Raw genomic sequence first — 27636 nt, 5'->3', positions numbered from 1 at the left:
CGAAAAAACCGAGTGTTCGTTGATTAACACTGACTGTGTCGAATTTAGTATTAGGTTTTAGTTAAAAATAGGCAAGCTTCCTTCTTTGAAATTAATATTTAAATTACTGTACACAAGTATTCTATGTACATGAAAGTTTAATAATATTTGAAAATGTTTTTACCAGAAACACTGTGCACAGTGAAATTTTAACTAATTTCATTGAGTTGTTTTGTTAAATTTGTTGCTCAATGTTTCAGAATGTTTGAGTTATATTTTAATTCAATCACCTTTATTTAATCTTTATTTAATATAATTTATTATTTAACTTCGTTTAATGTTTGTTTGACCTAATCTCAAAATGTACATACAATTTAAAAGTTGGATTTATTCTCTACATTTTAATTCTGCTATTCTCATTCCCATATATTTCAAATAGCAGCGAATTTCACGTGTTTGCTTATTCGATTCATAAGAGAATCGGGACTTACTAACATTTGATAATAAACAGCAATTGATATTTTTTTCCTTTCATTGTAATTTTCTTTCTGTCAGTTACTCCAAAGGAAGTTTCTCAGGTTAGAATCTCAGTAATCATTATTTTATTTTGATTATAATCATAATTTAGATAATATAATTTGCGAAGACAAAGCTTTCGAACGTCTTTAAAAATCTTTCATTTGCAAGAAGAATTCTTATTTGTGTCAAGTGAGAAAAATATTTTTAATGCTCAAATAATAATTGTTCACATATTGTTTAAATCAAGTTCATAATGCTATTCAATTGCATTGCAAAATTAACGCCTTAAATAATTTTCTTTTTTAAGAAAGGCATGAATTGTAAACTTGGGTATAAATCCAGTCTTAAAGTTGGCTATGTAAAATCTATAGATATGTACACAAATCATTTCTCTCTGGAAAAAAGAGCATATGCCAAATTGCCCTCGAGGCTGATAGAGTATTATCTAAAATCTACTCGAATATAATTTTGCTTTTCTACAAATTTTACACTTTACGTTAGCGTATTCTCTAATAATAAAGCATATGTATTAAGGAGGTAAGTTTTATTTATGTTTTAAGACATACATTTGTTTTAAATTTGCAAGCAAAACAACCTAATCTAAGACTACTAAAAGAACTGAAAGATTTCAGATTTTACATTACGCCCAAGGGGGCGTTTTTTTTTTCATTTACATGCACATGCACGTTTCGAGAGAATTTGCGCTGATATTTCTTTCGGCTAAAATTATTTAAAAACAGCCTGTCTTTAGAATTTCCGATAAAAAGTCTCGCGCTTTGAAGACATTTTTTTTCCTTTTCTCCGTAGAGTGTTGTCATTGCTCGCTTTGAAATCGTTGAGTTCAAAAATTCAAGTTTTACAGAATCTGAAATAGATAATAAAACAAAATTTGGGCTTCCAGGTGCCAATGTTGGTATGGAGAATTACGTTATTCAAAATTTGATGGCTCTAGGTATCGTCACTTTATCACAATGCGAGAAACATACATACATTTATGCAAATTCACCATTATTTAATTTCTTTAACTGTAATTCCAGACGATAATATTTATTGGCAACAATTTAAAAAGTGATTCGCCGTTTATAGTGAAAGGCCACAAAATGCCTTGTCGAGACTAATAGCCCTTCTGGGTTACCGCCCCTATGGGCTAACAATCCTTAACGGATGTTCGAAAATTTCAATGACAGGACTGATTTACTAATCCGGACAGTTTTTGAATAGTTGCGGTGATGCAGTCCAGTAACATTCGTAGCCCAGTAAATGTATTAACAAGGCACTGTGTAGCTATTAAACCAAAAGGGTAATTGCTTTCGTCCAGAATTTCTTTATAATTTAATTATTTAAATAAAAATCTTACCCTAAAACCGTATTTCATGAAATTTGATGTATTTGAATGAGATTACATATGTTATGAAGCGCATGAGCAGATAAATAATATACTATATATATATATATATATCTACATGTGTATAAGTTCTACTAGGGTAGCTTGATATACTTCACGAATGCTGCCATCAGCCAATCTTTGATTCTGCTTGTTTTATGTACTTTTATTCAAAGGGCATAATTTGCAATTGAGGGATATAAATAGTAATGACATATTGCTGTTAATAGTTTTTAAATGATAACCTAAATAGCGCTAATTACATGTTCATTTACTGCAGTTAGAAATTGAAATTTCATAAAAATGCACTGAACATTTTTGGAGGTGTTAAAGCAACAGGACTCAGCAAAATATTCGTAAATTTTCAAGACTACTTCCGAAAATTTAAACACAGAATTTTTTACTTCAGCTACAGAAGAGAAAATGACGAAATTGAAGCCTGTGCTCAGATGATAACAATGAGAGGGAGGCAGTCAAGTTACTGGCGCTATCTATTGATGAGGAATTAAAATAATTAAGAAATAATTTCCTTAAAACGGAGGATAAAAATGGATTGGAACTGGGATCGTTATCTAGAACTGAAAATGTTTATGAATATGAAACTCTTCCAGAAAATCTAGTTCGCGAATGGAAGTATGTTTGATAATTTTAGCTGCTGAAAAATGAAAAATTGGATTTTCTCACTAATCGTGTTTTGAAACAGAGGATATATATACATATGTTTCGTTTTCCGTAGCATATGCCTCATGTTCCTTAACGCGAAGACTCTTTTAGTTTGATTAACGTAAATTAAGCCACACTGGCAACGAGTTCTGTATATACTCCAGGAGTTCCTATTTTGAAAAAGGATTTCAAGTATAGAAGAACTGTGAATATTACACTGAGAAAAGAAAACGATTCCAAATTTGCGTTTTCTTCTCCTCCAATAATCGTTATTCGGGATTTTATTTTAACGCATATATTCAAAACCTTTAAGTTTACTGCATTTCTTACTTTGCATTCGAAAAATTAGAACTAGTTAAGAAAAACGCTCTTCATTTTCTGAAATGACAGAATAGTCGGGGGAAAAATCAGTAGCCATCAGTTTTGTGGACCTGACTAGAAATAACAAGATCACCACGGAAAAAGAAACTTAGAATCATACCTCCCCTCCTGATATGCCTTAACAGGCTGATTAAAGAACCTAAAACTTGAAAAAATAACTGAGATTACTTTTAAATTGGAACAGAAGTCAAAGACTGAGATTAAAAAGTTTTGATGTACTGAAGATTAGAAATAAAAGAAGATTCTTTTTTCCTCTAGGAATAATTGAAACTGATTGCAAGAAGAAAAATCTGGTTTTAAGACAGATCAAATATCGTTGTAAATTGCAAGAATAAATGAAACTTAAAACTTTAATTTAACTGGATCACCTGTTTTGTTTTAAAATAGCAGGTTTCCTACACACGATTTTAGTAAAAAAGTGAAGTATAAAAACATTTATTTACAATAAAAAAATATCACTGCAATACAGTTTGGTAAAGTTACTTTCTGTCATATGTTCAACCCATTAAACTTCTGCCTAAAGTAACAGAGAAATATGACTACTTCTTTGCACAGATTATGTTGTTAACAAAGCAAGAATCATGAATAGTCGAAACATGCCTTCGTCAGATAGTGAAACGGGAACTTCGTCGGAACTGAACTTTCAGGTGGCCAGTTAGGTTTAACCGCTGCACCACCAGATCCCACGGGGAAAAGAAAATGCTTTAATTTCTAACAACTTTATGTAGGTTTAATTTCTTAGTTTACGAAAACTCAAATAATTTTAATCACTTATTAATGAGGACATACGAAGGTTTCATTTACTTAACACAAAAGAGTTGAGATAAAAGTCCATTCCAAAATTCTAAACATGAAGTTCGTGTGCACAAGTGTACGCAAGTTCACACACATGCATTCCCATATGCAAAAAACAGTAATCATGTTTACCCACATTGATGCCTATATGGAACAAAAGCCAACGTGGAACAAGTCATAAAGAGAAAAGCCTTTACGTTTATACATGTGGGTACAGAAAATAGTTTCCATTTATTTCTCAGTTAAAAAAAGCAAATATTCTTCATCATACGAAATTTAATTTGTGTGGACATTTTTGCTTTGGGTCCGTGCGTGGTTTTCCTTAGCTGAGAGGTTTTTTTTTCTGTTGGCTCTTGTTATGGAACTAATGACGAGATATGGCATTAATTAAAAGTATTCTATTTCCAATAATTTGAGAAACTAAAGCATAATCTCTTTTAATTATTTCTAACAATACTTGCTGTTAGTCTGCCTGTAGTGATGACGATGTAATGTTAAATGCTCGTTTTCGTAGGTTACCTTCCTCTAACCTTTCTTTTACGCAAGTAATTATACGGATTATTTTTTCAAATCATAGACTATGTAATGTTTCCTCATATGTCAGTTCAGACGAGCCAGTTGTTTTTAACTCAGCCTCAGATAAATATGCCTCAATCATGATTTGCTTCATAGCAATAACATTCCATACAATATGCAATATAAAATTTAAATATATTTATTTTATATTTGATATTATACATAATCAATTTATTTTACATAATACTTAATCTAGTCTCTTATTCACACTGACATATTTAATTTTGATTATATTAATCAATATGCAGACTTGTTAAAACTTCGAGTATTCATATTTGTGGTACAAGTTGTAAAAAATAATAAAAGCCGATGGAAATTTCTTTAGTGAATGCTTAAGCAGTGTTTTTCTTAGTTAAAATATACTCTAAAATTTGACGAAGTAGCAGAAAGGAAAAGTAAACATTTTCTTTTTCTTTTGTTAGTTATTTTTATCTTTTCAACCCTCAGCAGCAGTGACGTAGGAATTTAAGCATAACAGTTTACTTTTTGTTATCTTTCTTTAAATAAAAAGATGCTCTATCAACCGACATATATTGAAATATATTCCATTTCTTAAAATGCATAAAATGTTGCTTCTTAAACATACATTGTTTATGGCATAAACGTAACGCGTTAGGCGTGAAAATGCGTTAATACTACAGATAAAGATTTCTTAGGTTTTAAGAATTTCTAAAATCTTAAAGAAACGTTTACTTAAACTCATTTAAAAAGACTCAATTTACTTTATTTTTGACTATGAAAATCAATATTCTTATTGTTTCATTGAGTGTAAACATCAATTACGTTGCTCGTATTTATATTCATTAGTAGTGTAAGAGTGTTACCATCATCATCATCATGATAGCACACTGCGGACCAAGGCCATCTTAGGAGAATTCTTATAAAAAATGCAAAGGTTATTATATAGTAACCATTATCTTATTGATATTAAGGTATTGTATGATACCAGTGTTCAAATAGAAAATGTAGAATTCATAGTTAACAAATTACATCGAATTTTTCATATGTTTGGGTTCTGTTGCTTATACGTAAAATATTTAGCGGCTATTAATTTTCTTATTCCATTTTATATAATATATACTGTAAACCTCCTTCTCTTGAATTTAACATATTTCATGATATTATTGTCTAAATAAACATTGCAGATTTTATAATTACTGCTTTACTTCTAACTTAAACCCTGCAGGAGTTTAAAACTTAAAAACAGAGTAATAAATAAAAACATAAACAAAAATCTGAAAGTTTATAGATTTTAAATTACGTCCAAAACAGCGTTTTTTTAATATTTTGTGTGCTACCTCTTTTTATTAAATATCAAGTTATTCGCACGTAAATTATAAAATTCAGTTCAAGAACAATATCGCAAAATAATTTTAAAATGAGCATATCTTTAGAATTTCCGATACACTATCTCGCGTGCTGGAGATAATTTCTTTCTGTACAGTATTGCCATTGCTCGGTTTGAAATCGTTGAGTTTGTTAATGAAAAATTAGTTAAAGATTTACAAATTATGAAATAGATAATAAAACAAATTCAATATTTAAAACTTGGCCTTCCAGATGCCCATATTCGCAGGAGGATTACGTTATTCAAAATTTGATGGCTCTAGGTAGCGTTATTTTATCACAGTGCGAGAAACATACATACATTTATGCAGATTCTTCATTACTTAATTTCTTTAAATATAATACAGGGCGATAATATTTCGGGCAATACTATTTGAAAAGTGAAACAACGCTATAGGTGAATGGACGCAAAATGTCAAAACAAATTAATGGTTCTTCTGGGCTAATTGCCCATTTGGACTATTAAAAATTATTTCATAAATGCCTTTTTAAAATAAGGAGTATTTTTCTTTACTTAAATGATTACCAATATAAATAAAATAACCACCCATTTTACAGATGGGTCTTCAGATGTATTTCATTTTTTCAGATCTTGACTTCTCATCTTTAATTTTGCATGGCAAAACATCAGCTCTGTGCCATTTAACTCACTAGTAATGCCATATTAAAAAATCTGATGTGTACACCTCATGGCTTCCTTGTACGGAGTATTAATTTATACGCAATTTTCCTGCATTTTATTGAAACGTATTGAATTAACAGTTAACGAGTTTTGAATTAAATGTACTTTGTGGATAGCGCATAATCCACAATACTATAAATGCACTTTTTAAAGTTCACTATGTTTATGTATTTACCATAGCGACACTTCGGCGCTAGGTTCACTTCGCAACAGTACATCTCATTTTATAACTCATAATGCACAAAAATTATATCATTTGAAGATTTACCACAAGCTCCATTCAAATACTATAATAAATCTAAAACGATGTATAAAAGAAATTAAACAAATAACAAACAGTTTTTCGCAGACGATTCAGCGCCATTTATCTAATGCGCATGGGCTACTAATTAATTTACTTCTCACTTCGTGGCAATTCAAAATATTTTTATTAAAATTGGAAAGATATAGAAAAAGATAAAACAACAAGTACAGTTAAAAAATTAAAAAAAATTACGACTAAAAGTACATTTTTTACGCAAAAACAAGCTAATAACTAAAATGATAATTACAGAATGAATTAAACATAATTTAATCAGCAATAATAAAAGAAGACGTTACTTTGTTGTTGCAAAGCTTAGTTTCTCTAGATTGGCAACAAATCCACTATTTTGCTAAGATTCAAATGTAAACAAACATGGCTGCCATGATAATCAAAACTTAGCTACACTTTAAAAACTTTTAAATTGTTGATAATTTCACAATTCTTGCATGCAGGTCAACTAAAGGCATAAAAATCTTAACGAGAACAACATAATCATTTTTAAAGCAAAAAATGCCCAATTTACAAACGTATAAGAATAAAGAAACTGAGCTCACTGAGACGAGTAACAGAGTGAATATACATACTTCTAGTGCGACCAATTGCATCCAAAACGGGAGTTGCACATCTGCATGTTACAGCAGTCCTAATTTCAACAAAATTTCAACGTTCTGAGGCTACTTGTTTCTTAATTATGCGAGATAAGTATGTACGCACGGACGCCACGAAATTCTCTTCAGAATCCCTTTCAAATCAGTTTTATAATTTTGGGATAAAAAGAGTCCTTTATTCTGACCTCACGTACAGATGTCAGGCAAAAACATCGTTAAATTGCATTCGACAGCGGTCAAAATTGATATTTTCGTTGAAATATGATACCCTAAGCTTTGCGCGATAACAATACTTTCTTTTTACTTCGTACAAAGAAGTAAAAATGAATATTTGCGTGCGTACGGGTTCGGTATGAATTGAATGCAAAAGTCCGATGAAAAATGAACAAAATTTATTATTATCACAACAACATAATTCTTAAATTTCCTCAGATATTCGTGCAGTATTACAATAACTCACAGGAGTTATCTTTTAACTACTCAAACGTTCAAGAGAACTTAATTCAAAACAGCTAAAGAAAGCTAATTCGAGAATTCGCTACAATGAACAAGAGCAGTTTTCTAAACAAACCCTTAAAACAACAACAAACTAACCGACTAACAACTACTGAATTGAGTTGTTTTCCTCCTTTTCATAAGATTTTAAATCGCGCGCGAGAATTTTCTGGAATTTTCTCGAAATCAAAAAGAGATATTTATTTATTAAATGTTAAATGCACGTGCTCTTTTTTTTTTTTTAATTTTCCGGCTTAGCTTTCCTATAATATTCGTCACGCTCTTTTTATAAGCGAACAGAGTTCCGAAGAAGACATTAAAATGGGTTTTCGCCCTTACAGGGTAGTGTTTAGTGTCACTGACTGCATACCAAAGTCCCCGGGTTTAAATTGTGGAGAATGTGTGGATGCATGTACTTGTATAGTGTCTGTGCGGGCAAGGAGACACTCAAAATACACAACCAACCGAAACCCTCTTGAGACGTGATGGTAGAGGAAGAGAAGCGGGAGACGCTACTACTGCCGCCTTCTCGTGTTCGCTCTCTGAATTTCAAATTAGAGCGGAAGCTTATAGTTAGTTAGATGCAGCAATACCTCCAACTCCTATGGTACTACAGACATGCTAGCGTGATTTCTGCCTGTACCTCTTATGCTATAATTTTATAAAGTATATTTCGATTTATTTTTCCCTTGATTAAGCTTGGTTTTAGAAACTTTCGAAAACAATAATATCTTGATATTGTTGCGCGCGTACGGGTTCGTAATGGATAAGTCGATAAAAAGTTAATAAAATTTATTCTTATCTCAAGAAATAAAACAAAATGTTGACATTTTCTCAGAGATATTCGAACAATATCGCAATATCTCACAGAAGTTATATTTTAAACTACTAAAACCTTAAATAGAATTCAATTCAAAAACACAGAGAAAGCTAACCCGATCTCACCTCGATTTTGCTACAATCAATAGCAGCACTAAGTAAACAACAACAGTTATCTAAACAACTGAGCTGAGATGTTTCTGTGCGACGTTTATAAGTTTTTTAATCAGGCACGAGAACCTTCTGGTAAAATCTATTTTCTCGATTTTTCTGGATAGCAAAACAGCACAATTACGAGATATCTATTTATTAAATGTTAAATGCGCGTGCTCTTGTATATTTTACTTTTCGGCGTAGCTTTCTCTTAAAACTCATCGCGCACAGCAATGCACGGGTTAATGAAAAAATTTAACTACTATTCTACTAAAATAGCAAACTAAATACAAAAACCGTAACTATATCATATCATACACTTTTCAGATCAAAAGTAAATAGATTATTTTTGAAGTAAGGTACGTCTGGGGATACTATTCGAAATTTCGCATGTGTGGAGAAAAAAGAATGCACCCACAGACTCTTGGCATTCCTTGTGCAGAAACCGACGCCATATGCATTTACAACGTCAGTCCCTACGTTTTGTAATACGAGGTTAAAATCTTTATGAAAATCGTGCCTCTCGTTGAATATGAAATACTGTCAGTCAGCAGGTTCTTTATAATAAGGACATGGAATTGGCAGATATTCATCACCAGATATAGTGCGGTGTGGTGTTATATAGTGAATGACAGTAAGTTACGAAAATAGGTGAGATTGTTGAAGGAATATTAAAACACCGAAGCAAAAGAAACATGACTGTGAAAAGAAAAAATACACGATATAATCATAGGTTCCATGAGGAAAGTATACAAAAACTCACTGTTATTTTGGTAAATGTTTAACAACAGAGAAATTTTTGAAGAAATGGAAAATTGCGTATAAATTTAAAAATATACATATGTTTTTTGAAAACTTTTACTTGTTTTGTTGCTATTGCAAAACGGATCTTACTTAAAATACCTCTCGCATTTATCTTGCTTTATTTGGAGTGCATTATAATGTGCAGTGGAACCTCGAGATACGTACACATCTATATACGAGCAATTCGAGGAAAACTTCTTCTCTAAATACGAGCACTGACTCGAGTAATGAGTAACAAGTCAAGCTGTTGGTATGCATGGCGCGTTTCCCGAGTGGAGTCCAATCCCTCGACAAATCACTCAGTGTTCTTTGATCTACGTGTCTGTGCGCTTGTGAGTTAATTTTTCTTTACATTTAACGTGAAAATAATTATTCTACGATACCTCCCAAGAAGATCGTTGCCTCAGATAGTGCTGCAAAGAAACCGCAGGAATTCCGAAGAACCGTTCAAATTACGAAAGAAATCATACTAGATAAACATAAGCGTAGTGTAAAAATGAAGGAATGGAAAAGACTTAACAGTCGTTCGACATCGACGAACTGCATTATTCAAAGCAGGAAGAAATTAAGAAACTTGTGTCCAAAGGAGTTACCGTTATTGCCAAGCACCTTCCAAAACTCCTAGAAGATGTTGAGAAGCTGTTCTAGGTGTGGATTAACAAGAAGCAGATAAAAGACAATTTGATATCGGAAGCTATTATTTGCACTAAGGCTAAGAATCTGTACTTGGACCTCCCAAACACACCAGGCACGTCGAATAGAAATGAAATGGTAATGAGATAATTGAGGATGCGGAACGATTAAATGCATTTCCATTATATTGAATGGGGAAGTTTGTTTCTAGAAAAGAAAAATTCGCTATACGAGCTCAATACTGAAACAAATTAAACTCGAATCGCGAGGTCCCACTGTAATTGTGATTCAAAAAAGCTATATCTATCTAGATCCTTTTACAGCAATTAATTCAACCTTTTATAGAATTTATTAATTAATTAAAGTTTTATATATTATATTATTTTAAACTTTTACTATCTGCCATATGTGAAGTAATTCAGCTATTTACATGTGTCTTCAAATATAAATTTTAAAAAGGATACTGGAATTTATATTTCCAGTAAATATTTCATCATATTCCTAAAATTTGCTTCTTATGTGCAGCGCGCATGAAATACACTCCGCAGTTCGTATTCACAGAATATCAAATTTTAAGCATACGAGAATTACATAATAAAATTCAATATTTGTTGAATTTTAATAAACGACAGTATATCTATTATCAATAAACGACATCAATAAACGACAGTATATCAGTAGTATATATATATATATATATATATAAACGACAGTATATATAAAGACATCAATAAACGACAGTATATCAGTAGTATATATATATATATATATATAAACGACATCAATAAACGACAGTATATCTATTATTTATTTTCAATCTAAAAATAATTTAGTTGTGTGTCAAAGCATATTCAGGTGTTTCAACGCATCACATTCAGTAAATATTAAGACTATGCTATTTTGTTCTAGCAGGTTTACCCTTTTAACTTTCGGTTTTATTTAATATTTCATTTATTTACGTATATATTTATTATTTTATGCGTATTTAGATTAACCAGGAATAGAAAATAATATAATATTGCTCTCAATATTCGTTCCGTGTTATGGCATTTATTATTCATCAATAACGATAGCAAATATTAACACTTTCGCATCGAAGTCGCCCCAACCGCCCGAGCATTCAGACATCGGCTGGACGCCCGAAACGCCTGAATAATTTCCTACTAAGTGCTTTCCCCCATCACGTTACTGCATTACTCATTGCTTTCAGGTGTTGTTAAATCACATGTCAATCATTCTTTTGAAGCTACTTAAGTAGCTTTCTTGTTTCCTTCCTTCCTTCCTTTCCTTTGTTTACTGTCAATGTTTAGCTTTTGATGCCCGAAGTTGCAATCCCGTCCCAAGGCGTCACCACCGGAAAAACAAGGCCTCGTCACTGCGATCGTGACGTCATTAGTAGCGGGTAAAGGAATAAACGGGCTCGCAGCTTCTAGGCAGCGCGAATTTTCTTCAAAAATTAGAAATTTCATTTTTCATTCCCCAAAATAAAAAATAATGTAAGTAAATAAAATTCTTCAAAAAATTTAAGTTCAGGTGAATTTTCGCTGTATGCATGAATATTTCAAAGGGCATTTAAAAGACTGACACATAATGGTTTCCATACATTTTCCCACCATGTTAGCCAACAAATTCATTTTGTTTTTACTGTAAGAACGACAATATGTACATTATTTTTCCCTTGAATGACAAGAACATCTGCTTTCAACTTTGTTTATATTAGCGCCGTAACGAAGTTTGCTTGCTGTATGTTTAAAATCTATGGTTAAATCTAAATCAAAATATGCATATAGATGAAACAAATTCATGTCCTTAGACATAATCATAACAAGAAAAATCTGCAAGCAATAGATCATCTAATGTAAGTTTTACATTATGGTGGTGATGATATGGAAAACTCAGATATTTAATTAGCTATATTTTTTCTGACTAAAATTTAATCATTTTCTTACATGAAATATTATACAGAATAGCAAAAATATATTTTATTGATTTAATTACAACATTTTTCTTAAATATTAAAACATATTCAAAATGATGTAATGAAAATTAGAAGCTGTATAAAATTTAATAAATATAAGCTTTGATGTATATTATTTACACTTAATATTTTATTGACACTGCTATATAGAATAACTAAAGTAACAAGTTTTTAGGCAGTAACGTGAAAAATAATGTTTGTGTACGGCATTTATTACTTTTGAAACCAATTAAACAAAAAACTTAATTCAGCAAAAGCTAATAAATGAAGTAGTGGTATATTATAATGCATGAGGACGCTTAAATTATTCTCTACCATATAAGTTTAAGCTACATGAGATAAACAATATTTGAAATAATAATAGAAGGTGATGTATCTTGTGTTGTTTATTTACATAGCATACCATATAAAATTAATTATATTGAATTCAGAAAGAACTAATAATTAGAATCTAATAGTGTCAAAGCATTTATAAGTTATTGTCTAGCATATGAAATGTAAGTTAAATTAGGTTAGCAGTATATGAAATGTAATGGCAAGTGACATTTATGCACTTTCATTTGTCTACAGAATTTGACACAGCATATAAAATTAATTCTGTTGAAACCAATTGAGCAAAAACAAGAGAACCTAGAAAAAGCTAGTGATGGTGTAATGATATACTACAATATAAAAGCATTTATAAGTCAGTTTTCAAGTTATGCAACTAGGAGAAATTATGTTCAATTTCCTTGCGTTTATGATCTTTGAAAATTTTGGGTATTTAAAATGTCCCTTGCATTTTAATTATTATCAAACTGTTTCCACATTAAATTTATAAGTTTTAACACTGGTCATAAAAGATTTGTTAACAAATCTATTAAGAATTTTGTTGTTTTTAGCATTGATAAACATTTACAGGAATTATTAGGCTTTTCATAAAATAATTTAAAAGGGCGAGTAAAATTTTGTGCATTATTCATGTGTACAGAACATAGCATATAAAACTGATTCTACTGAAAGCAGTAAAAAAAATTGATTATTTTGAAACCAGCTGAACAGAAATTGAATGGAGAAAAAGCTAATAAATGTATTAATTATTAAAATAAGTTAAAAAAAATACACAAAATTTTAATAATATTTTATTTAATGCACTGCAGCTTCTCAGAGCAATGAATAATAAATGCACTTTATGTACATGTAATATAGAATGAATTCATAACTGATATTTGCAATAATATATACTCATTTAAAAAAAGCCATTAACAAAGAAAATGGTTTTTTATGGAAAATTTAATTAGCATTAAGTTTCACAGTTTGCAGTTTTCGCTTTTTTGTTACAGGCATGTGATCATTTTTTTTAGTACAATAATTTTTTAGAAAACAATTTGTAGATGTTCTTAAAATTATATTTAATAAAGTGTCATTGGAATGGCCATTATCACAAGTTTCATCGACTAAGAAAAAATCACATTCATCAATAATAGTAGACGATAATTCAACAACAATATTTCTTTGATTATTTTGCTTCAAAAACTTTTTTTCATTTTCTTCGCTTAATAATTTTTGTATTACGACATAATTATACGTTACTGCAGTAACAACATCTGTTAAGAGGAAGAGTAATTCATTTCTGTCTAAATTTCGTATAAAATTATAATTTGCACTTAATTTTAGATTTTTGTCAAGGACAATTAATTTAAAGCAGGAATTACATCTGAGTGTTTTTGCAGCCATATATGAGCAATAACCGGATATATATGTTAAGACTGGTAACACATTTTGAAAATCATTTTCAGAAATATTAATATTGAACTCTGAGCATAAGTCTAAAACATTTGAGTTATCATCTGTAACACAGTCTTCTCCAATACAGTCGATTAAAATGTTCCCACGTGCTACTGGTCTCAGAGATAAAGGTTGAAAGTTTTGCATTCTTAATTTTGATTCACTTTCAAAAATTTGTCTTACTGATATTAGGTATTGAGATCCAGCAAGCATGCGATATTTACTAAATCGCTCTTCTAATGCATCTGTCTGTATCTTTCCTGCAAGAAAATATTTAAATCCTAACTCATGAAAACAATACTTAGATAATTCTAATAACCCATGTGTGGTGTGAGAAACAGCTAAATGCGTTTCTTTTGTAAAGGTCCCAGTTGTGGGAGCATTAGCTTTCCAAACATCTAACCATAACAGAAATCTTTTTAAAAACTTTTCATTCAAAGAATTATTAGGCAATATTGGCATTTGCAATGGATCATTTAGCCTCTGACCTTTCAAAGGTGTTTTAACATTGACAATATTCCAACAGTTATAAATTAGTTCTATGAAACTTGCAGTACTAGCATAATTTAAAATATTATTATTCTCCTTGCCAATGGTAGAAAGAGCAACAATAACATAATTGTTAAAAATACTGTTAACAAGTTTGACATTTTGTCTCTCCAAGTTTGATGGGTTGAGGGATTTTAAGGATAATCCATATGCATATTTTACTAAAGAATTTGACTCAATTTCATAAAGCTGTTTTAGTGATTTAAATGAGGCAGTGGATAATGGTAATTTCTCAAAATCAGGATAATAAAATGCTTGTTCACAATTTTTTTGATTCAACCAGTTATTTCTTATGCTTTTAAAGATATGAACAGAATCGATGATAAAAAACAAAGGATCACTTTTATTACATGGGTGTTGATAAACAATACTTAACTGGGGTGGGGAAGAAAAAAAAAGACATTGCTTTTCTGTTTATAGCATTATTATCACTGACAACACACACAACTTTAAACCCTAAACTATGTAAACCAATATTTGTTTTCTTTAAAAGTGAAAAAAGGTCTTCAGCTTGGATTCTTTTAATGGGCAGTATATGTACAACTTCTTTAAATGATGATAATAAACTTTGTATCATGAATACATATGCTGTATTTGCAACACTATTACTGTTATATGCCATACCAACAACATTTCCTCCCTTATAGTCTATGTATGGTTTTATGTGTATTTCATCCAACATTAATGTAATTATAAGGTCTTCTGAATTCAAGCCATCTGCTTTTTGTTTTATGAAAGATAAGAAGTTTTCATCAGACTGCTCTTTAATGGGATTAGTATTAAATCCAGAAAATATTCTGTAAATTGTTCTTGGATGTGGCATAATGATATTGCATGAACTTCTAAAAAATTTATATGCATGGGGAGAAATGGAATATAAAATAACGAAGAAAACATACATATGTGATGAATAACGTATGCGTTCCTTTTTACAAATAAGATTGGACAGTTGTTCTGTAATGAATTCAACAGTTTGTTGTTTATCACTATCATCAGTCTTAACAGTTTTCAATAGAGTAATAGCTGTTTTTATAACATTGGAAAATAAATTTTCATTTTGTGGTTTAGACATATTCAATACAAAGTCTAAAACTTCAAACAAGCTATTTATATTATTTATTACTTTAGGAAACACTTCGTTATCTATTATTTTTAATTCTGATTTACCGATAAAAACATGACACATTAAATTTTCTGCCACTACTACTGAAGCTTCAATAATCGGTACAGACTCAGTATCAATAATAAGAAAAACAACTTTACCGTCTTTGAAAATAACTGTCCAAGCATCAGGAACATTCTCAGACTTTATGCACGATAAAAATTCAGAAAACGAGTAAAAACATTTTTTTCTGTCGTAAATTTCTTTACTGGTTATGCTTGCAGCAAGAGCACTCTGTATATTGTTTCTATCAATTCGAACTCTTCTATCATCGGCACTTTCTCTTGATGTTGAAGATTTACCTGATAAATATTTTGGACAGCCAGGCAGCTGTGAAGGTACAGCATCCTTTCGAAGCCTTGGACGAATTAAATTAATTTTTATTGAAGTTCCTTTTTTCTCATCAAAATGTTCGACTGTTCTTTCAATATCTGATTCGACAAAATGTTTCTCACAAACCTAAAAAGAATGAAAAATTCAGTATTGAGTATCATTCTAGATTCATAAGAAAAATCTTACAAATAATTTAAATGTAAAATGAAAATACAGATTTCCATTCAGAAATAAATTTTGGAACCTGAAAAATACTAGCTAAAATTCATCTACCTAGTACTTCAAGACATACTTTACACATTATGTACTGGAATGATGTGTATGTATACTGAAATTCAGCTGATATTCTAGAAAGTTTTTGCTTACCTAATATTAACTTAAATATTGTACTTTAAATAATATCTCACTAAATTTCATTACAGATTTAAATGCTTTAGAATTAATGACGAACTGTATTATTTGTTGATTTATGTATCAGGATAATTAATTTCAGATTTTATAGAATTCAGATTAAGTTTATAACAACAATATCATATATAGAAGTTTAATTAGTATAAAAAAAGCAACAATAAGGCCTAATTTTTGATCGCGAAATAAATCATAAGTTTAAAAAATTGATTGTACGTACCTTAGAATGATTTGATGGGATGAAATTCTGCCGGTGAATTGCACGGAGCCATTTTCTGCGCAACGAATCCGATTTGGGTATAGAAAACATCTGTACTTTTTCAGTGTTTGGATAGTTTCCTCTGCAGTTAGGAACACAACAAGTATAAACCATCCTTCAACAGATTATTAACAAATGAAATATTATTAAATGTTTTATGAAATATAGAAATTTCCCGCTAAAACTACAAGCATGCTTGCACGTTGACGTTACTACTGAAAGGAGCGGTGACGGTTTGTTATGCCTACTAGTCCCTGGCTGACTGACGTCACTCGCAGCAGAAGGGAGGCCTTGTTTTTCCGGTGGTGACACCCAAGGGCCAACTTCAACAAAGCGTCGAAGAAAGAAGTTCTCGCTTTACTTAAGTAAGGCTATTGTTAGCGCTGTAGTATTCAACTTGTCATATGGGAAGGAAAGCATTCTAGGAGAAATTCTTAGATACGGGCGTTTTTGATGTTTGGGGAATTGAGATTTTGCCCTCTCTCGATGCGAAAGAGTTAATGGAAATTTTTAGAATAAAAATTGTTTTTTTTTTTAAATTCGTTCAAGTAAAAATTCTCAATATTTCAGAATGAAGAGCATACCAATTACTATTTTTTAATATCTCGAAGAAAAATTTATTCTTTTCTCAATTTCGAATTCCTTGTTCTGGCAAAGCAGAAATGTTTGAAACTTTACTAGTGGAAATATTTTTGAAAGTCACAAGCGCAAGCAATCCGACAAAAAATAAATAGCTATGCCTGAATAATTAAGCAGTTTTCGTCTTAAAAAGGTGCCCAAGTATTCATGTAATTTTTTTTTTTAGAATAACATAACATCATAATATTTTTTTCATTTTCTACTAATGCAGTGGACGTTGTTATTTTCAACACCTTGTTTTAACAAAATGTTTTGCAGATTAATTTATAAACTACTAAACTGATGATAACTGTTTAAATTAAAGTATTTTAACCGTTAAAGTGGAATCTGAAAACGATGATCAGACTGGAATTTTCTTTTTATGTTAGAATTTTACATTTTAAAGATTTAATTTAATTCTTCTGAAATTTTAAATGGTGATATATCATGTGATGTGTTACACTATACTCTGAAATATTCAGATTGTAATTGTTTTAAATTTTATATTGTTTTTATTTAGTGTAGCTGAAAATCTTCACTTCAGGTATGTCTAAGATGAAAACATATTGACATTGTTAAAAACAAATAAATAAGTAATAAAAAAGAAGATCAATCTTGAAGTTTCTATTAAATTGTATAATAAAATCATAATCAAAATGAAATAATTTTATATTTTTCAAGCACTAAAATATAAGAGGGAACATATTTTTATTCTAAAAAGAAACAAATATATATGTAAGGTAAAATATGAATAAAATAAAATCATAACTTTAATTTTCATCAGTCTCTTAGCTCTCAATTTTCACTTGATTATTTCCTCTTTTCTTATTAAAAATAGTAGTTTCTTATAATAAATCTCTCTAAACTGCATCATTTGAAAATTAATCCATACCCTATGATTCTGGGATAACGCTTAAGACGCAAATGCTTATGACATTTCAGCTAATAATTATTTTAAATTAGACAACCAAATTTCATTGTTAAGTAATGTGAATTGAAATTGATTCATTCTGCACCATACTTTCAATTTAGTCACTTCATATTCCTGTTCTTGCTAGCTATCTTGCAAATATGGTATTGTTCACTTTTTTCATATATACTCTACCTTTATATCGCTGCAGACAAGGCACAAATATGTTCGAAAGCAGATGCGCAGATTGCGTCCACTGCAGTTTATAATTCAAGTTAAGTATGAGCTTCTGCAGAAATAAAATAAGACAAATCAGCTTCGTTGACTGCTATCATCTCTCTGTTTTAACGCTACTTTACGTTTACGGTAAGAGTTTGTAAATCATAAGATTTATTGAAGTCGACAGTATTCGATAAGCGCAGAGGATACTGGTATTTTATTACAGATTCAATCGCTTTAAAAATATTCTTTAATTCTAATATGTATTTGTATCATTGGAGGAATTCCAGCAGCAAGAAACTGAGTAATATTCATAAATCTGCGGGACTAGTTTCCAAGGTTTAAATATAGAATCTTCTTTCTCAGTTACAGGAGTGCAAATGACGAAAGAGAAGCCTGTGCTCAAGCGTTAAGCATGAGAGGAAGGAAGTCAGGGTACTGAGCCATTTATAGATGAAAAATAAAAACAATCGTGAAATAATGTTTTAAATTCCGGCGACAAAGACGGATTGGAATAGGAATCGCTAACTAGAGCGGAAAGATTTTGATCAAAGTTAAACGCGTCCAAAAAAATCTAATTTACCTACCGAAGATGTTTTTAAATAATTTCGGCTAAAGAAAATGCAAAATATGATTTTAGGACCAACAGTGCTAGGTAACAGAGTATATTTGTATTCTCAAAGACATTGCTTACTTTCAGAATTGATTGACTACGCGAGGTGGTCACAAGGCCACTGTATTTCTTGAAAGTTTATTAGTGAAATAGTATTTATACGCAATTTAAGCATGGAGAACGAGGAGGAAGAGAAAGAGATGGAGGAGGAAAAGAATTAGGAGGATAAGGCGAAGAAGAAAGACAAGGATAAAAAGAAATAGAAGAAGAAGGAAGAGGAGAAAAAGAAAATAAATACATAAATTATAAAGTACTTGTTCTTAAACACGCCGAAATATATAGTACCGAAACAAATAGCTCGGGATCATATATCTGGCGGGGAAGACTGTAAGAACATTTGGTTGGAATAAATCACAACTTTCAATTTCCTTTTGCCTGTATGTTCGTGATAAACAGTATGTATGGACTTTAAAATTTTGTGTCCATAAGCTGAAGGCACTACTGAAGCATATGGTATATCTCTTCAAAGCGTTAGGTTGTCATTCGTAAGGAATGGGCTAAACCGATCGGTTATTTAGTAGTCTAATTACTCAGAAGTTGCCTTAGATGTATCCCTGTGAGCAACGAATTACACACGCAAAATAAATAAACAAAGAAATAAAATCTGAAAATGTTCTGATTTTAACTGTCGCCCAAGAGGTTTTGTTAAGGTTTATTAACGCTCTCGCTGAACAGTCTACAAGTCTGCTGCTGCTTTCACTGCTGCTAACCCATTCCTTTTTCTCTTTTTAGATTATTATTAAACATAGTTTTCTTCGCACTTATGCAACGTACAATTTAACAGCAAAACTACAAAAAATTTGCAAAGCAGCATGTGTTTAGAATTCCCGATGAAGTATTAAGCGTTTGTAAACATTATTCGATTTTTTTCAGACTTTTCTGAGTTTATCATATCAATGTTCAGGTTTCTCAGTAAGAAACCTTAGTTCTTCAAGATGGATTAAAAGAATTTTTTGTCTTTTTATTATTAACGTTTTGTGTGTTAAATTTATTAATTAAATATCATGTTCATCGCACTTATGCCCCATTCAGTTGAATAGCAAAATCGCAAAATATTTTAAAACAGCATAGGTTTAGAATTTCCGATATACAGTCTCGCGTGCTGCTGCGAAATTAGAAATATAAAATCCGAAGTTCAAAAGTCCTCCTTCCAGGTGCACATGTTCGAGTGGTGGATTACGTTATTAAAACTTTGATAGCCCTATTTACTATCATTTAATCACAGAGCGAGAAAGATACTTACATTCACACAGATTCGTTATTATTTAATTTCTGTAAAAATAAAACAGGGCAATAATATCTCGTGTTTGAAAAGTTATTCTACAGTTTAAAAGTTATTCACACATTTAAAATGATATGCCGCTAAATCCTGTTTCGAGACTCATAGTCCATTCGGGATAACACCTTTTGGCTAAAAAGAAGCTTCATACCACTTTTAATAGAGAACACCCCGGGAGACGGAGTAGGGAGTTTCCCAGTTTAATTCTCACATCCTCAATTTTCAAGAATATATGGAATACTACAACAAATCAATGGTGAAGGTGTATCACAATCAACAGGTTTTAGCTAGTTTAAACTGCATTCAGAGCAAAGTTGTCCGAAAAATGCGTTTAGCGCAATGAAAGAAATTTTGATAAATTTAGCAGCTCTCCTTGTTCAAGACAAGAAGGTAATATGTGCCTGCGTTTAGCAGATTCCCTCGATTCTTCAGCGCATGGAAAAAAATCATTTTCGAAAAAAGGGTAGTCATATTCGCTGCGATGTGTTGGTTTTGTATGATATTACTGTACTCTTTCCTTTTTTCTTAATTAATATATGGCACATAAGCAAACAAAATGGAAACGAATTATCGGAACTTTTCCACTAAGTATTAAAAAAGAAGGAAAAAGAAAGTCGCTGTTTATATGGAAGAGATCTTAGAAGCATTCCTTTGTTCCCTAAAACATATAAATCGAGCTTTCCTGGAACTCCTCGAACAAGAAGTCTATATAATCAGTGGCTAAACTGCAACCGTGTAACAATTAGGCGAAGGGGCGAAGATGCTACGCATTTTTCATGATAGGCGGAAGTACCTTTCTCCGTGATCTTTTGCGCGAGTTAGGTGAAGAGATTGTTAATTTTTGAACAGAAGCAAATCCGAATAGATGTATGTCAGAAAATTCAGAATACAGTAACTGAAAATACTTAAAAGTTCATCATTACTGCTGATGAGTGCTACCTTCATCATTTTAATCCTGAAAATATAAGCATACAACCTGAAAATCCTACAGTTCTTTCACTTTGAAGATGACATAACTTAAAAATAATGGTCAAATGCGTTTTTGAATACCACGGAATGATTTATCAGGACGCAGAATCTTAACTTAAAACTGTTCCCACCATCACATACCAGATTTGAAAGCTCTGACAAAATACATGCGATATTACCAAACAGAGTTTTGTCAGACAAGTTGGACTTTGACTGACAATAGTCGGACAGACTTTGAGCTGCATGTATCTGATTGGCACTGTAGGATAACACACACACCATCATATTTCCAAAGTTGTCCAATATTTGGCTTAAAAATTTAATGTAACTAAAAACGGTTTTATACAATAATGTTTTACTTAAAATTGTTATGTCGCGAATTTCAATTATTAATATTGTTTTAAGTTATTATTATTCTAATACTTTTATTTGTATTCATGTGTATTTTAATCTGGAAAAAAAGTATTCCTAGGCTCTTAAGGTGTTGTTTAACTTGTTGTTCTTGAGTAGGAATAGTAACAAAGGCGAGAGACGGTTGCGAGGACACACATCTGGTTTATGGCCTTTCCACTAACAATGTCGCCGTTTTAGCTAATGCGTGTGAAACGGAAGTTGTTTTCCTGTCGCTTTGTTTAAAGTTTGCAGTTTTCTTACTTCAAGACAGTGGGAGGTGTACTAGGTTAGATAACTGGATGCTCGTAAAAGCTAGTTTCGCTTGTTAGTTGGGGGGGTCTATTTTTTTTCTCACGTTGTGAGTACAGATGTTTTTCAGATTGCATTGTCAGATCTTCTGGTGTTTGATTCGTCATGGGTGTGTCATTTTCTATATTTAGATAACATAAAATTCCGGGATTGGTAAGATTTAATTTTATGATTTTTTTGAAAGCCTATGAACTCACAGAGGCGGAGAAACCGAGATTTCCTGGGTGCTTGCACCGGGTTAGAGATCATTCTGTTTCCTGATTCTTTCGCACGGAGAAAGTGCTCTACGCACAATTTGATTTTACCGTTTCATCGTGTATTTTGTGATCTTTGAATTGTCATGTTAGAGGCTTTCCAGTTAGAATTGTTCGTCATAGACAGGAGAGATTGGTTAGAACTAAGAATTTGTGCCAAAAGTGCTCTACCCAAAATTTAGTTTCGCCGCTTCATCGTGTATTTTGGAGAACTTGAATAGTCATGTTTGAGACATTCCAGTTGAAGAAATTTGTCATGAGATACAGATTTGTTCCAGAAGGAGGTATCATGCTTCCCTTGTTCCTGAGATCAATGGACGCTTCTGAAAGTGTTTTGACAGAAAAAAGATTGGACACTAAAGATCTTTTCTTTCGGAAATTGTCTCTCACTTAATGGACATATTTAAGGCGGTTCCTGAATCAATGGACGCTTCTGAAAGTGTTTTGAAAAAAAAAAATTGTTTTAGCTCATTTCGAAGTGGATTGGACACTAAAGATTCTTCAATCCAGAAAAACTGTCTTCCATCTGTGAGTGATTTTTAAATTTGTCTACCTCCCTATCTTTTCAAATTACTTAAACGGAAATTATTTTTTTATATATGTAAACTGCTAAATGATTAGAATATTTTGAATAATGACTAATTAATTTAAAGTCTGTAAAGGAAGGTTTAAAGATTTGTTTTACCGGCTTAATTAGTGAGCTATTGAACGTCAAAAATAGTAAACTTACAAATTAATATGAGTATGTTTATTTTGGAATGAGATATGTGTTATTTTCCATCTTAAGGTATATTAATTTTTGTAAGCTGTAAATGCGTGTGACATTATGTGTTACTTTTCAGAGTAAAAATATGTTGTAGGATACTGATTAGTTACCCATTATTTAATTATATAATATATTCAAGAATTTAATAAATGTGTGTTTAAAATTTAATTGCATTTGTGTATTTATGTAGCGTATAATTTTACTGTGGTCTGTCATGTCTCTCTATTTGTTTGAGCCGGGAGGCTTTTAAGAAACATGGAGTTTAATTGAATTTGGAGTTATTGATATTTCCTTTTACATAGGTTACTCAGAACGCAAACCTTAAACGTTAAATAGTACTACCACTATACGATTGATTGATAGATATGATATACGATTGTTTATTTGATTCATCTTTTGATATATTATGAAATAGTTTTGAATTTGAATTATGAGATTTGTTTTTTGTTAATTTTTGTCCGGCACCATGATTTAAAGTTAAAAGTAATAAAAAACAAAATTTTTTCTATCTAACAGCAGGTATGCTTAGAAATACGTCAACTTTAAGATGATGGTAAAAACTTTCTAGATTATAATTCGAATTGTTTTCGAAAAATTATTTGAAAATACAAATTAAAAAAAAAATCTTAAAAAGTGGGAGAATTTTATTTGGGATGAACCTGAATTTTGAAATGTGAAAGGAAGAATTAAATATGTTTAATAAAAAAGAGATATTAATAAATATATATCAAACTCAATTAACATTGAGGAGCTAAAATTTTAAGAGCTAATTTTTTAAAAAATACTCGCACGATTTTTAACAAAACTTGGTAGTTTGGCTTAATTTGAGTCGTACAATCGAAATATGGAAAAAAAAATGGTATACTATTTCAGAAAAAGTCCGATTTTTTGTAAAAATACCTATATTAAAACTTTGCTATATATAAATCTAATACATATCCTAAGTCGCGCTTTCGAGACATGAAAAACGCAATTTGAATTTCGTCAATCGGCCCAGTAGAACGGAAGATATAGAACTGTCCCATCCCCCCCGCAGTGTACTAAATGATTCGTTTAGTAAATGTGATTTGGTTGATCAAGTTATGTGGTTTCGCAGTTGTTCTAATATGTTCATAAGGTTTTAATGAATTTTCGTGTCTTCGGCTACTAAAACTTTAGTCAAGTGTCTATCGACTATTTGCTGGTCTTCTTACAGTTGTAAAATATAAATCCAAAGAAGGATAAAAATACCCTTTTATTCACTCAAAAAAATACTACAACTTCTGAATTAAGTTCTATAAAATTAATTTCAAAGTCTTTTAAATTTTTCTGCGTTGGAATTTTTAGCTTTATTTTTCTTCAAAAAATATTCACAAAATTAAGTATTTTAAACAACAGTTTTCCAGGGACAAAATAACAAGCATAAATATTTAATTAACAATGAATATGGTCTTTGTGGAAAAATTTATTTTTAGCTGTTATTCAAATGAACTTCCTTGAGATTTTTAAACTTATATTATTTCATGCTCTTGATAGTGGTATTAAAAATTAATTTCTCTTAATTAATATTTTCTTAATTGTTTCTAAAAGTTATAAATAAAAATAAAAAAATCCTCTTACATTAATTAATTTGCTGAAAGCAAAAAGATTCAAATAATTTGTTACTAAATCAATAAAACTAGAAAACTAAAGCAATAAAAAGTATTTTAGTTTTTATTTGCATTTTTAACAAGCTTCCTTTGTTCAGTAATTACATAAATTTCATTTCACTAAAAGTTAGCTGAAGGTTTTGGGATAAAGACAACGTTTATGCATTTTTAGCTCCAAAGGGGTAATTTGCCCGAAAGGACTATTAATTCCGTTTCGGCATTTCGGGTTGATTCAGTATAATCATCGAATGACTTTTTTAATTGTTGCTATCAAATATTAGAGACATTTTTTATATTTAAAGAAATTTAATAATAAGAGATCTGCATAAATGTATGTATATTTCTCCACTTGTGATAAAACAACGTTACCTAGAGCGGTCAAATTTTGAATAACGTACGTCTCTACTTAAATATAGGCATCTGAAAGCCCAAAACTGGAATTTGTTTTAGTAACTATTTCCTATTTTGTAAAGCATTTATGAGGTTTTTATTAAGAAACTCAATGATTTCAAAGCGAGCAATGGCAACACTGTAAAAAAACAAAACAACAACAACAACAAAATTATCTCCATCGCGCGAGTCTGTATATCGGAAATTCTAAAGGTATGCCCTTTTAAATATTTTGTGACATTGCTTTTGAACTGAATTTTAAGGTTTAAGGTCGAAAAACATGGTATTTAATAAATAAAGCTAAAACACAAAACGTTAAAACACTCCTCTTTGGGAGTAATATAAAAAGCTTTCATTTATTTTTCACTTTTTAACTATTCTGAGGCTAAGCACAATGCTTTGCATCTGATATTAAGCAGTAATTATTCTTATCAGTAAAAGCATAATGAGTGTTTCGTTCACAGTTCATTTTGAATAACATTTCGGTGAAAATTCTCAATCAGAGTTACGAGGCATTTACTTGTCTTCTTATGACTAATACACTCAGAAAGACCAACAAATTTTAATCAGCAGTATTGGGAAAGATTATTTACGTGATAATCTCAACCAACCTTATTAAATCTCGCCAAAGTTTCAGAATGTGCTAAACTTTGGTAACCATGTGCATAATTATTCTTTTTAGGCAACCGTATTCATAACAACATACTCGTGACGAGATCTGACGAAGATTTGTTAATGAGCACCGGTATATATTTAAATCAGTCGCCGGTAGCCGGGGTGTCGACTACTATAGCCTTGGACTTGCGTTCAGGCTCGTTTTAGGCTTCCCATTAATAGCTGTAAATGTATCGTGTCTTTGTAGCTTAGAGAAAAATAAAATGTTGTCGAGTTGAAAGTCTTTTCGAGAGTTTTGCTGGTAGGGAAAGAGGAGCGGAAATTCTGACCCATCCCTCTTGTGTTATGTCGCGAATTTCAATTATTAATCTGTTTTAAGTTATTATTATTCTAATATTTTTATTTGCATTCATGTGTATTTTAATTTGAAAAAAAAAGTATTCTTAGGCTCTTAAGGTGTTGTTTAACTTGTTGTTCTTGAGTAGGAATCGTAACAAAGGCGAGAGACGGTTGCGAGGACACACATCTGGTTTATGGCCTTTTCACTAACAATGTCGCCCTTTTAGCTAATGCGTGTGAAACGGAAGTTGTTTTCCTGTCGCTTTGTTTAAAGTTTGCAGTTTTCTTACTTCAAGACAGTGGGAGGTGTACTAGGTTAGATAACTGGATGCTCGTAAAAGCTAGTTTCGCTTGTTAGTTGGGGGGGGTCTATTTTTTTCTCACGTTGTGAGTACAGATGTTTTTCGGATTGCATTGTCAGATTTTCTGGTGTTTGATTCGTCATGGGTGTGTCATTTTCACAATTTAGATAATATACAATTCCGGGATTGGTAAGATTTAATTTTATGATTTTTTTGAAAGCCTATGAACTCACAGAGGCGGAGAAACCGAGATTTCCTGGGTGCTTGCACCGGGCTAGAGATCATTCTGTTTCCTGATTCTTTCAAGCTAAGAGTAAGAAGAGGAGTGGGGGCTTGACCCCTTGCGGGTCTTGCTGTCGCGGGCGCCGGCTATCGCGTCGGATTTGGAGACATTTGAGTTGCGAAGATGTAAGGCAGTAAAAGAAAAAGTTCGGTGCGGCTTTACCTCCTGCGGGGGGCTTGCGACTCGGTCTGAGGCGAGGTTTCTCGCCGCTTTCCCGCTGATGAGAATTTGTTCTCACGGAGAAAGTGCTCTACGCACAATTTGATTATACCGTTTCATCGTGTATTTTGTGATCTTTGAATTGTCATGTTAGAGGTTTTCCAGTTAGAATTGTTCGTCATAGACAGGAGAGATTGGTTACAACTAAGAAGATTGTGCCAAAAGTGCTCTACCCAAAATTTAGTTTCGCCGCTTCATCGTGTATTTTGGAGAACTTGAATAGTCATGTTTGAGATATTCGAATTGAAGAAATTTGTCATGAGATACAGATTTGTTCCAGAAGGAGGTATCATGCTTCCCTTGTTCCTGAGATCAATGGACGCTTCTGAAAGTGTTTTGACAGAAAAAAGATTGGACACCAAAGATCGTTTCTTTCGGAAATTGTGTCTCACTTAATGGACATATTTAAGGCGGTTCCTGAATCAATGGACGCTTCCGAAAGTGTTTTGAAAAAAAAATGTTTTAGCTCATTTCCTAGTGGATTGAAGAATCTTAAATCATAAAATTAAATCTTACCAATCCCGGAATTTTATGTTATCTAAATTGAGAAAATGACACACCCATGACGAATCAAACACCAGAAAATCTGACAATGCAATCCGAAAAACATCTGTACTCACAACGTGAGAAAAAAAATAGACCCCCCAACTAACAAGCGAAACCAGGTTTTAGGAGCATCCAGTTATCTAACCTAGTACACCTCCCACGGTCTTAAAGTAAGAAACTGCAAACTTTAAACAAAGCGACAGGAAAACAACTTCCGTTGCACACGCATTAGCTAAAACGACGACATTGTTAGTGGAAAGGCCATAAACCAGATGTGTGTCCTCGCAACCGTCTCTCGCCTTTGTTACTATTCCTATTCAAGAACA

General features: G+C 31.5%; 2 protein-coding genes across 4 annotated transcripts in view; one reads left to right on the top strand and one right to left on the bottom strand.

The window, feature by feature from the left end:
• The window catches only part of LOC146997618 (uncharacterized), a 52051-nt gene extending 35227 nt beyond the window's left edge, over positions 1-16824 (bottom strand). Inside the window, exons 1-3 of the mRNA XM_085814361.1 lie at positions 16560-16824; positions 14873-16057; positions 13815-14811 (exon numbers count right to left, since the gene is read on the bottom strand). Coding sequence (XP_085670487.1) covers positions 13815-14811; positions 14873-16057; positions 16560-16712 — 2335 coding nt within the window. The 5' untranslated portion in view covers positions 16713-16824. The remainder of the gene's footprint in view (positions 1-13814; positions 14812-14872; positions 16058-16559) is intronic.
• Positions 1-27636, top strand: part of LOC118188135 (uncharacterized) — a 238969-nt gene that overhangs the window by 187967 nt on the left and 23366 nt on the right. The window lies entirely within an intron of this gene.

This window comes from Stegodyphus dumicola, chromosome 4 (genome assembly GCF_044657685.1).
Source record: "Stegodyphus dumicola isolate Sdum_Otavi_A_Nest chromosome 4, ASM4465768v1".
In the NCBI taxonomy this organism is placed as follows: domain Eukaryota; kingdom Metazoa; phylum Arthropoda; class Arachnida; order Araneae; family Eresidae; genus Stegodyphus; species Stegodyphus dumicola.
The sequence above is the reverse complement of the archived record's forward strand: the minus strand, read 5'-3'. Positions and strand labels throughout refer to the sequence as shown.